We start from the raw sequence: 12,034 nt of genomic DNA on the forward strand, positions 1-12,034 counted from the left end.
CATCATGAGACACTGGTCACCAAAAAAGCCAAAGGCAGCATGTGCTGTGCGCGTGACCCTGGCTCCCTCCCTCCCCCGCCGAGGCCACTGCCCTGGCGCCGGGCCCTTGCCCGTGTGCTTCAGTGGCTGCGAGCCCTCAGCGCACGGCGCCCTGTGGTGCCCTTCCGGGGGCCCTGCCTCTCCACCTCACCCGTTCCCTCCAGACACCCGGGGCCACAGCATGCAGCCGCTCTTGTCACCATGTGCGCCAGGGGGTGTGGGGCTGGAGACCTGGAAGCTGCTGCCGTGGTGGCCTGGCTGCACCCGCCCCTTCCTATCTGCTGGCCCGCGGGAGCGGCTGTCCCGTGGCTGAGTTGGGTGGGGCAGAGAGTCCAGGAAGGCCCTGGAGAGAGCCCGCTCGTGGCTCAGCCTGTGGCCCTGGGGAGCCTCAGGACTCTGAGTGGTGGCCCTTGGCCCTGCTGGCCACACCTGGGGCTTGGCCCTCCACGGAGGCCGGGCGGGAGCAGGCAGCTGCCCGCGCACCTAGGGGGCCAGAGCGCAGCGCCTCGTCTGCAGGGGCCGCCCGCCGTGGCAGACAAACGGAAAAGTGGCCCGAATGTCTTCCTTTCCGTCTCACGCTGAGGTCTGAAGGGAAGTGAGAGCTTCCTGCCCCTCAGAAATCCCCCTCGCCTGGCCTGGGACACGGTAGGCTGGGGCCACTGAGCGTCAGGGTCTGAGTACGCACACCTGGGCAGCGTGGTGTCACGTGAGAGCCGCTAGGAGCTGTGCCAGGCGCTCAGGAGTTGGCAGTGAGGCCACGAACCAAGTACAAAGTGGCCTCCCATAAACATTGCAGCGTTTCCCCAAAACTGTTCCCAAGCCACTGTCACTGGCTGGGCCATCTCGGAGCCCTTCTGCCTGCGGGCCGTGGCCAGTCCCTGCACTGGGGCTCAGGGAGTTGAGGGGCCTAGGGGGGTCCAGGGGGGCCAGCGGTGGCAGGTAGCCCAGGCCCGAAGCCGCCCCGGGAAGAGCCAGCGAAAACAGAACCTCCCGTCCCAGCCAGAAGCAGCAGTCGGAGCACATGTGGGGAGTGAGACGCCAGCGTCCGGCTCGGAGCTGTGCAACATCTGCCCAGATGTTTGAGATTATCACCCAGCCACTCAACCGAGGACGGCAGCGTCTCTGGTGGGTGTCCCCAGGGCAGCCAGGAGGGACAGACCCTGCTTTCTCAGCTGAGCCAAAGTATGACCGAATTCCTCGCTGTCGGTTTGCGTTTGGAGGACGGATGAAGCTGGAGGGAGATGATTTATGTGAGAGGCGGCTTTGGTCCCTGCGTTCCAGAATGGCTTGCCTCTGGATAACTGATGTGTGCAGAAACCCTGAGGGGGTTTGTTTTTTGTTTTTTGTTTTTTTTAAAGGCAGAAAAAGATAGGGAACTGAGAAGAGCACGAAAATAGCCTTCAGCCCCGTGCCCGAGCGCCGCTGGGCAGGATGGAGCTGGCTGGCTGGGTGTATACTTCCTTCTCCAGAAAGCAGATGATTCACACACATGCACACACACACACACACACACACACACACACACACACACACACACGCAGTTGGAGTCTTCTAGAATCTGGAAGATAAAACCAGGCTGGCTGAGGCCATCCAAGCACCCACCGTCCCACGTTCTTGCTGTTTCATTGACGAGGGTTTGGAGAATGTGGTCAAGAGACTGGATTACATGAGAGAAGAGTCTTGTTTTTACTGTTCTAGATGATTCCAGCATTTGGTGTATTCTTGTGGGCTTCCTGGTTTTTTAAAAATAGTTCAATTTCTGCTTTTCTTTTACATCAGCACAGTCCAGTGACGCTTTCTGCCCGGGGGCGCTGCTGCAGGTCGCCCTCTGAGTTGGCCCCTCCCAGGCGTCTGTGTCCCCTGTGCTCCTGGCTCTGTCCTGCCTGCCCGGGCCATCCCTGGATGTCTTCAACTGACAAACCACAAACTGTTTTGCTTCATTGGCTGTGGGGAGCCCGAACGAAAGCGCTCTGCTTTCCTGGGCAAGACTGGGCCGTGTCCGCGCCGTGTGCATGCTGGCCCCAGGGGACACAGACCTGCAGCAATGGTGGTGTCCCCATTTCACAGGTGGGAAAACTGAGGCCCTGAAGGCTGAGTGCTGGAACCAGGACAAAAGAGCCCATCCCTGGGCTCTGAGTTGCTTCCCCCCAGCTCAGGGCTTTGCTGGGCCAGTGTTAGGAGCCCCCGTTCCCTTCAGTTCACAGCTTAGGTGCGCCCTGCCCTCCCGGCCAGCTGGGAGGGGAGTGTGCCCCGCGCAGGAGTAGACTGTGGGCCAGACAGCCCCGGCTTCCGGAGCCTCCCCGGGGCAGACGCTGCAGGGAGCCTGCTCAGGGCCTCTCACTGTCCCGGCATCCGGGTACGCTGGGCTTGGGCTGGTCACCCGCAAGAGAGGCCCAGCTTCCCCCTCCGCCTGCTCTGGGGCCAGAGTCTGTGACTTGGACCCAACCTGACGTTCCCTCTCATGCTGCTGGGGCTCTCCCCCGCCCCGAGAGTCACCCGGGTGTTATCTGCCACTTTGCGCACTGTTGACACTGTTCACACCGTTTTGCAATCGGAGGAGACAGGAGATTACAAAGCACCCGGCTGGGGACTTTGGATTCCAGCAAAGCGTCTGGGGACCCTGAACATTCCGGTTGTCCCTTTAGGCATCTGTGTCGGGGAGGTGGCAAGTACCACCTGTCAGGCCACATGGCCAGCTCCGGGCTTACGCAGGGCCAGGGTCCCCTGGCCCCCTGCTGTCCCACAGGATAGGGGCCCCAAAGGCAGGTGCACAGGCAGCTTCTGGAGTGTTTGCTGAGCGGCTATTTTTACGGAGTTTGGATTTGGGTGAGAGGCCTGGTGAACCACGGCTGTGCCCCGGGGTGTCGACCGGCCGGGATCTGGCGGCTGCAGGTGGACCCCACAGGAGTCAGGGGTGGAGACCCGAGCAGAGCTGGCTCCAGCCAGTCAGGGAGGGCAGCTTGCACCTCCCTGGCACGACCTGGCTCTGTGGTCACCTGGCCCTGAACATGCAGTGGGATCTCGGGCCTGGAGCTGGATCAGTGACCCTCAGCCAGTTCTGTCACCATCAGCATCATGACTTGGCCATGACCCCGTGAAGGGGCTGGGCAGGCTGTGTGTGCTGCAGCAGCCTCCCGAGGTGCCGAAGTGGGACAGGATGGAGGGGGCTCCTGTGCACTGTCGCGCCTCTCGTCGGGCCCCACCCTCGTCCGCCTGGTCGACCCCGTGTTGGGGGTGGGGGCTGGGCCTGCGCCCAGCAGCCCTTCCCGTGTCCCATCTCGTTCCACTCCAGGGCTGAGCAGGGCACCCTCCTTGTCTGCCTTCCACCGGAGAGGGCCCCGAGGCCCTGAGCACAGCAAGGGCTGGCCCTGCTCCTTCCGCCGCTGCCCCAGGGGCCCCTCTCGCAGGGTGTCAGAGGGGCAGGCCCAGCCGCCATCCTCCTGACTCAGCAGGCCTGCCGCCTGCCCCCCACGCGGCCCCCATCCTCCCTCACGGCACACCGCCCTGTTCTCCACACCTGTCTGTGCCCTGCTGGTCCCTGCCTGCCACCTGGGGACGCAGGGGCACCAGCAGACAGGGAGAGGGGAGTCAGGCAGCAGCACCACCCTGGCTCCTGGTGGCAGGTGGGTGTCCCTTGGCCCTAGGAAGGCCCTGCTGGACCCGAGGCCATCCTTTGGCGTTCCCTCCCTGCCTACCCCTCAGGCCCTGGCAGGGCAAGTCTGCCCACCCCAGCATGGGGAGCGGTAGTGTCAGGTGCTTTCCTCCAGCCAGGGCCCCCCCCCCACCAGCCACCCAGGTGCTCCAGGGCCATGAGAGGGGGCAGTGTGGCTTGGCTTGGACCCCCCTCTCTGCTGGGCAGGGCATCTGTCCTGAGGCCCCTGCCCAGCTCCCGCCACCTCTGCTCCCATGGGCATTGCTCTGGCCCGTGCTGGGTGCAGGCAGACCTGGGGGGTCTGTGGGGACGCCTGCACAAAGGCCAGGTGGCGAGGGGGTCCTGGGGACATTGCTGCCTCTGCCTCGTTCTCCAAGTGAGTCCCCACAGCTGGGCCTATGGAGGCCAGGCCGTGGAGGGCAGGGGTCATCTGCAGAGGGCAGCCCCCTCCCCTCGGCCTCCCTGTGCAGGCTGAGCTGCACCCCTTTTGTGCGGGGGACAGAGGTCTCCCGGGATGGCTCTAGGTTTCTCTGCTATTCATGCACCGTGGCGACACCAGGGCAGGAGCTGCCCGCCGTGGTTACGTCGTGAGGGGGTGGCCTCAGCGCCCTGTGGCGTCCAGGGCCGAGCGAGCTTCCCCTGAGTCCTGGGCAGGAGGGTCGGGGGGCCGTGGCGTCCGCATGCCGCGGCCCACACCCTGCTCTCCCCGCAGCCTGTTCGACATGGGTGGGGAGTATTACTGCTTCGCTTCCGACATCACCTGCTCCTTTCCCGCCAACGGCAAGTTCACCGCGGACCAGAAGGCCATCTACGAGGCGGTGCTGCGCAGCTGCAGGGCCGTCATGGGCGCCATGAAGCCAGGTGAGCGCCGGGGCGGGCGGGGCCTGCGGGGGAGGACGCACCTGGCCGGGGTGTGAGGGGCTGCGTCGTGGCAGGTCCTGCCCTCTGTGACTCTAAACTACCCGCCGCTTACCGGGCCAATAAGATGGCATCAGGCCCCCGGGGTCACTGCTAGGCCACCAAACAGGAACAGAGCCAGCAAGGAGCTCAGCCCAAGGTCACCCCACGTCCCATCTGGCCACTTCCACCTGCACATGCCCGCCCCTGCTGGCCACTGGGACGTCGCATGTCCTTGTCCCGAAGCAGAGTCCCCTCCAGGGAGGGCTCCTGGTTAGACATTGGAGCAGGGTCAAGCCCCGCTCAGCACTCGTGACCTTGGACAGGAAGCTCTTCCTCTGGGCGGCTGTTTCCTCATCTGTGAGTGGGGGCAGCACGTGTGGAGGCCGAGTTGGGCTGCGTGGACCTGCAGCGCCCCCGGCACGTGGCGGCACTGTGCCACGGCCACGGCTACTGCCGTGATGCTGGTGTTGGGCCAAGGCCCGGGCCTGGGGCTTCTGTCCCCCTGAAGCCAGCCTTGGCCACGTGCCCTGCCCCCCACCCCCAGTGTGTGCCCTCCCCGGGACTCCCCCCACCCCACCAAGGCAGCCTGCAAAAGCCCCTTGACGTCCACCACATGGTCGTTGAGATCCAGCAGGGTGGACAGAGGTCCTCGGGAGGGAACCCGTGTCCCCCAGCAAGGCTAGCTCCGGTGTGTCTTCTGGGAGCCTCTCACTGTCCTCGTTCGAGGCAGCCACGTTCCTCCCAGTGAGCCCGGGGCCCTCTGTACCCCTGGGAGGTGGAATCCAGCACCTGCAGGTCAAATCCCATCTCTGTGTTTGGCCCTTTTGCAGTGACAGGAGTTCCCTGACTTGTCACCTTCTCCTGGAGGGGAGAATTTAGGGTCATGGCCTTGTGTCCTTGCTTCAAGCCCTCCAGGGCTTCAGAACAGCCTGCCCTGCGGTCCTGGGACTCCCCAGAGCCTGGGCAGGGTCCAGTGGGGCTACCATGTGCCAGTTACCCACAGGCCTGGCCCCCACGGCCCTCCGTGGCCAAGTGGCTCCTGGGCCATCACTGCGGTCTGTTTGCTGGCAGGCTGTGACCTGGAGTGCGATGGGCCTTCCCTGTCTCCTGCTGCGTCCTCACTGCTGAGTCACCCACAGCACCGGGCACAGCCATCCCACCGTGCACCCGGGGTCTGCATCTTTGGTTGCAGGCAACAGGGAGGTCTCCAGCCAGGTTAGGTCATTTGGTGCCATCGCAAATTTGCAGAGGTGAGAAAAGCAGGTCTGGGATGGGGCCAGAGCTGAGGCAGCACAGAGCAGTGGCAGTGAGTGCCAGCCACCCTCTCAGCCTGGGGTCCCTCCATGAGGGTCAAGGTCAGACACTGCTGACCAAGCTCTGGTCACAGCCCAGCCGCAGGTGCCTGCGTCCTCCCACCCCCGCTCTGTAGGCGTCAGAGAGGAAGGTGCCCCCAGGCAGCCCCCTCCAGGCCTTCCCGCGGAGGGGGAGCTCAGACGTCCTCCAGCAGCCGCATGTGGGCCCACTGCGGGCAGTAGAGCCCCCGTGGGGGCTTCAGGGTGCAGAGTGCAGGCCCCGGCCCCACCCAGCTCCGCCTGACTCCAGCCCTCAGTGTCCTGCGCTGCCAGCTCTGGATGCTGGCATCCGGCCAGATGCGGGAGCTCCGCTTGTTCAGGGCCCGCAGAGAGCCGACGGCAGCCGAGTGTCTCCTTGGCATTCAGGGGAAGAAGAAAAAAGATCCTGAGCCCCAGAAGTGTGACGGCGCCAGGATGTGGCCTCTTGCAGACCCAGAACTTGATGGCTCAGCGATTGACCAAGCCGTCCCTTGTGGCCCCATGGCCAGTGTTGGGATGAGTTACAGCCGTGGTCACGGGGCCAAGTGTGGCTTTGGAGGAGTCCTCGGCAACTGTCGCCTTCCAAGGGAAAAATAAATGGTGGGCAGGCGTCGCAGATGGCTCCCGTCTGGCCCTAAGACCCCCCGCTGGAGGCTGAGGACCCGTGGTGGGATGCTCACGGCGACACCGGCCCCGGCCCCGGCCCCACACCCGCACTGCAGGACCGGAGCTTGACAGCAGATGAGCCCAAGCACAGGGAACTCAGGCCCCAGAAGGAGGATGGAAAAGGAAATGGGAAAGTCAATAGGCTCCTGATGGGCTGACAACACGGACTGGACTCGCCTGGCTCCATGGCCGCAGAAGGAAACAGCTTTTTATGCTGTGTTCTTGGCTTAAAAAGCAGCAGCCGCCTCCAAGTATTCACGCCGGGAACCTCCAGGACCGACTGCTGCACGAGGACAGAAAAGTGCCCTTCTGTGCAGCGGGAAGGGGCGGGAGCGTGGGCTCCGGTGCTTGTGAGATCCACGGGGGAGGGGCACGGGGAGAGGGCTCACCCTGTCCCCTGTGTTCTCTCTGACCTTCAAGGCCAGCGTGCATCACCTGGTAGCTGTTAAATGCAGCGCCCTTACTCCATCGCCCGAGGGGTTACGCCATCGCCCGAGGGCTGTGTCTCCTCCCCCTTTACACTACGGGTGAGAGTTTCCTGCTCAGTTTTGAATACGCCCGTCACGTAAATGGTCAGCAAGTCGGATCCTGCAGGTTTGGGCTGGTGACCGTGTCTGTAGGCGCAGCTCCTCTGCCGGGGGCCTCCAGGGCCACAGCCTCTGAGGGGGGGGCGGGGCCTCGCTGACACCCCCCCCCCCCCCCCCCCCCCCCGTGCACGGGCCAGCCTCACCACACTCCCTGCCACGTGCCTCTCTGCGGCAGTGCCAGGGGTGGGCTCTGTCACCTGCGTGACTGGAGCAGACTGTCCCCTTTACCTTAAGCGATATCTTCAAGCATCCACAGGCAGTTGTGAAATACAGATGTCCAGGGAGTCAAAGCCCCAGGCTGACGGGGCTGATGCTGCCAGCAGTCGAAGCAGAGCTCAGCCGCCTGCGCCTGCGAGGGGCCTGGGCCCAGCCTGAGCCCGGTGGCCCCTGTGTCCCCCGAACATCGTGCCGAGGAGGCAGCAGTGCAGCGAGCAGTGGCCGGGTGTAGCCGGGAGCGTGGAGTGGACCCGCCAGGCCCTGAGCCCACCTTCAGGCCACAGGAGAGGATGGAGGATGGGCTGCCCCACGCCACACTGGACACGGGGCAGCAGGGCCGGGACGTTCGGCAGGTGGAGCTCTGGAAAGACGTCTCACTGCTTGCCCTGTGCTGAGACTGGGGTGGCTGAGCCTGCTGGGGCCTGGGTGGCACCACCACAGTTGATGTCCTGGCCAGCTCAGTGGCCAGGCCCCAGAGCACATGGCAGGGAGAAAGCGGCGGGGCCAGGTCCCAGCACTCACCTGGTCTCCCGTCCTGTGGGGCAGGCGCGAGCCCTGAGCCCTCCCCGGCCGAGCCCTGCTGGGCTGGTCTCCGCAGACCCTGAGAAGCGGGTCCTCCCCAGCCCCACGGCCACCCGCATCTGGGCTTTAACACCCAGCACAGACTGGGCCCGCACTGGGGTCCTGAGGAGCCTTCTGTGAGGGGCTGGGACAGAGCCCCCAGCAAGAACACCCGTCCCCGCCATGCTGTGAGACTGCGGCACTGGTGGTCCCCAAGGGCAGAGCCAGACCCCGTCTGGGTCACACAGCGGGGCCCAGGTCACCCCCTGCCCCGTCCTGGCAGAAATGCCCCCGGTTTGTGGGTTCAGCTCCTGGGCCAAGACAAACACCCCACTGAGACTGCCCGACTGCTTCCTGTGACCTTCCAGGGAGGGAGAAGGACAAACAGGAAGTCACACAGTGATGCCCAGAGGAGCGGCAGGCGGTAGATCAGAATATACACCGTCCTGGTGGAGATGACCCCAGGGGGTTGAGGAATTCGGGCCCGAAGGAGGAGGAGGAGGAGGAGGGGGAGGGGGAGGAGGAGGAGGAGAAGGAGGAGGAGGAGGAGCATCCTGCTGTCACTCAGAGACGGCCGCGGGAGAACACTCGTGGCTGATCCCCTGCAGACAGGACACGCCGGGCAGCCGGGAGCCCAAGCGGAGGCGGAGGCGGCAGCACCTGGGAGAATGCCGTCCGGCGGACGGGCGGGGGTGCAGTTCGCTCAGTTTCTGTGTCAGGACGAGCAGCCCCCACCCCCCGCCCCCCGCAGACTGCCCTGTGGGGGGGGGGCACCCCCACCATCGTGGGGGAGGAGAGGAGGTGCTGCGGGGAGGGCTGGGTGACCCGGCAGAGCTGGCACAGCCACAGCTGCCCTGGCCCTGCAGCCTCGTGGTCCCTCCCGGCACTGATGTCACCAGGGTCACCCCCTACGAGCCCCCAAGCCTCTTGGGGAGGTGGGAGGACGGTTTCTGCCACCTCACAGCACTCAGGGCATCTCCCTCTCCCTCCTTGCCACCTGCCCCCCGGCGTCCCCTGCCCTGGGCTGCCGGCCCCTCACCGCTCCCCTGCCTCTTTCCTGTGCCCTCCGAGAGCCACCCTGGGGCCGCCGCGCTGCTGGCCCTGCTCCTGCCATGGGCTGTGCAAGCAGTGGTGTCCATGCTGCCTGGATGACAACTCCCATACTGCGTACACAGCCCCCAAAGGCACCCTCGGGCCACTGGGGGTGGGGGGCTGCTGATGTGAAGTCAGGGGAGGGGCTCTCAGTGACAGGAAGTGCCCCCTCCCCCATAACGGGCCTGAAAGCAAGAGAGGAGCACAGAGCTATGGGGTGACTGGACGGGAGAGGGACACAGCAGCGCTGGCTCCCGCTGACCACACTAGTGTCTCCTGGGGACCTGTGGCCCGAGGGTGCCTTTCCCGGCTCTGCTCCCTCCCAGCCGGGGCAGGGGCCGAGTCCTCAGAGATGGCATGGGACGCAGGGGTGGGGCAGACGAAGGTGCAGGGACCGCATGTCAGCCCAGGCCGGGGTGCCTTCGGCAGGGCCAGGACAGGGAGGGCTGTCTGGCATGGGCACCGCGCCCTCCCCCTGCAGGCTGCAGGGTGGGGGGCTAGTTCCCCGGGGCGCTGGGCCAGGGCGTCGGGAGGCAAGCCCGGCATCGAGGCGCCTGCAGCTCAGGCTGACGCTGCCCCTGTCCTCGTGCAGGGTGAGTGGGTCCCCAGAGGTTCTGGCAGCAGACGGGGTCTGCCCACCCCCACGTAGGGTGGGGTGAGCTGGAGGTCCTCAGCCCAGGGCCAGCGCTGCCTGCCAGGCAGCCTGGGGGCCTGCCCTGGGACCCCAGCCCTGCGCTTCCCCCCTGCACCCCCAGGGCCTGGCTTGCACGGCGTGAAGTGAGCTCTTTGTCTGGAAGTGGCCCTGAGGATGCAGCACGTGGGGCCCTCTGCTGCCTTCCCCGCTGGCTCCGGCCTGGGACCCCCCTGGGGCTGTCCCGCTCTGAGCAGGAGGCCTCGAGGTTGTGACGCCGCTGGGAGGCTCCAAGGAGCCCGGGATGCTGTCAGGACAGGGCGCCGCCTGAGGGGCCAGGTGGGCACGGGAGACCTGCTGGCAACCTGGGGCTGCTCTGGGCACATCCTGGGGCCTGGCACTCTGAGCCCAGCAGTTTCTGTGGCAGACGAGGCGGCACTAACCCAGAGGCTCCCCTGTCCCTCTGGGGTCTGGGGACGCAGTGATGGCTGCAAGAGAGCTCCTGCTCACTCCAAGCACCTGCCACCTGCCAGGCGCGGAGCAGGGCACAGGCTCAGCCCTCTCAGGGCCCAGAGGCCACAGCCAGGCTGCCAGCTCGCTCTGCCGTGGAGGAGGAGCTCACAGCAGGGGGAGGAGGAGTCTCAGCTCAGGCCACAGGGGGAACAGGAGGGGTGGCCCAGCTAAGGGGACAGAGACCGTGCACGGGGAGCGCCGGCTCTCGGGACAGCAGCCAGCCTGAGAACCTGGGCTTTTTCCTCAGCTGGAACCGCTGGTGTGCCCCGCTCTGAAGAGTTGGCCCCGGCTGTGTGCAGGGGAGACTGGGCAGGGCCCCAGGAGAGAGCCTTCAGGGGAGCAGGACGAGATTCGGGGCTTGCTGGAGGTGGGAGGGAGTGCGGGGCAGCTGATGCGGCCTCTGCCACGTGCGTCCCGGTGTGGGCAGGCTCCGGCCAGCGGTGCCTTCTGGGGGGACGGAGGGCTCTCCTGCGACTACGCCGCCAAGGTGGGAGGAGCCTGGCAGTTGGAGGGTGGGCCCAGGCTGGCGGGAGCCCCCGAGCGTATGCCCACCCCACCGTCCTAGCCCAAGGACAGTAACCTTCACACACTCCAGGAGCCCCCGCCCAGGCCGTGGGTGTCGTAACCACCATCCGGGCCAGACACTGGGGCCAAGTTGCTGGAGGTTTAATCACTGTCACAGCCCTCACCACACACAGGCAGAAACCCCGCTCCCAGCCAAGAGAGCTGTGCGCAAGGCCTTCCCCGAGGGTGCACAGGCGAGGAAGACAGGCGGCGCCATGGGGGCCGCCGGGGCCCACACGTCCGGGCAGGCGCCGGGCCGGCCCCCACGAGGGGCCACCACGGAGCGTGATTTATACCTGATTCCCACCCTCCGCTGAGGCCAGGCCAAGACCGCAGCCCCACGACTGACATGAGCCAGGTTGGAAGGCAGGCTGCGCTTCCCGGGGCTCCCCTTGTCGACCGGAAAAGACCCCGTCCGAGAGAAGGGAGCTGGGCTGGGTCGGGGTCCGAGCCGTGTCATGGGAGGTCCCCGGCTCTGTGCACCAGGCTGCTGGTGGCCGACTCTGCAGGCTGTTTGGGGGCGTTTGAGACACGAGCCCCGAGCGAGAGGTGGACCCGAGGGGCACTCACCCTGTGCCAGGCCAGCGGGTGCCCTCAGGAAGTTGCCGTTCTAGTGGGGAGGTCTGCACGAGAGCTGATCTGTCCGGGGACAGCTTCAGGCCAAAAACTGCAAGGAGAGAAACAACCTGGACACGGGGGAGAGTGACGGGAAGGTGTCTCCCGGGAGGGGACGACTTATTCTGTGCTAAGACCCCAGATGAGGTGTCACAGGCCAAGGCTGGCACAGGCAGCCATGGACAGTTGGCACAGGAAGCCCCCAATGTGCCTGGGAGATGCTGTGGAGGGAGGACAGGTGGCCTGGGTCTGAGAGGAGGGCGGGGGCGGGGCGGGAGCAGGCTGGCCTTTGGCCCTTTTTTTAAACACGAAGTTAGAAACCAGGCTCTGGCTGGTCCTAAGTGCCAGAGGAAGAGCAGCTGATGCCACCGTTGGGGGTGCTGCCCCCAGGAGGTGCTGGGGAGACGGCAGCCAGCTTGCTAGGGACAGCGTTGTGGCTGTTTGACAGAGGTGGCATCTGAGGCCCACGAGGGTGGTGGAGCTTGCCCAGGTCACATGGCAGGCGAGCGGGATTCTGGTTCCCCAGGTCTGCAATTCAGGGATGCCACCCCATCAGAAGAAAACCCCCACCCTGGCTCCGCCCCCAGGGTTGGGACTGGGCCAGCCAAGGGTGCTGTGTGTGTCCAGGGCTCTCCCCCCAGACTGTGTTCTGGCCAGATGCCTTGGG

General features: G+C 65.6%; 1 protein-coding gene across 1 annotated transcript in view; it reads left to right on the forward strand.

Annotated features, from left to right (window-relative positions):
* Positions 1–12,034, forward strand: part of PEPD (peptidase D) — a 106,245-nt gene that overhangs the window by 88,237 nt on the left and 5,974 nt on the right. Inside the window, exon 12 of the mRNA XM_045532929.1 lies at positions 4,404–4,552. Within this exon, the coding sequence (XP_045388885.1) occupies positions 4,404–4,552 (149 nt within the window). The remainder of the gene's footprint in view (positions 1–4,403; positions 4,553–12,034) is intronic.

The sequence above is a fragment of the Lemur catta genome, chromosome 19 (genome assembly GCF_020740605.2).
Source record: "Lemur catta isolate mLemCat1 chromosome 19, mLemCat1.pri, whole genome shotgun sequence".
Classification (NCBI taxonomy): Eukaryota; Metazoa; Chordata; class Mammalia; order Primates; family Lemuridae; genus Lemur; species Lemur catta.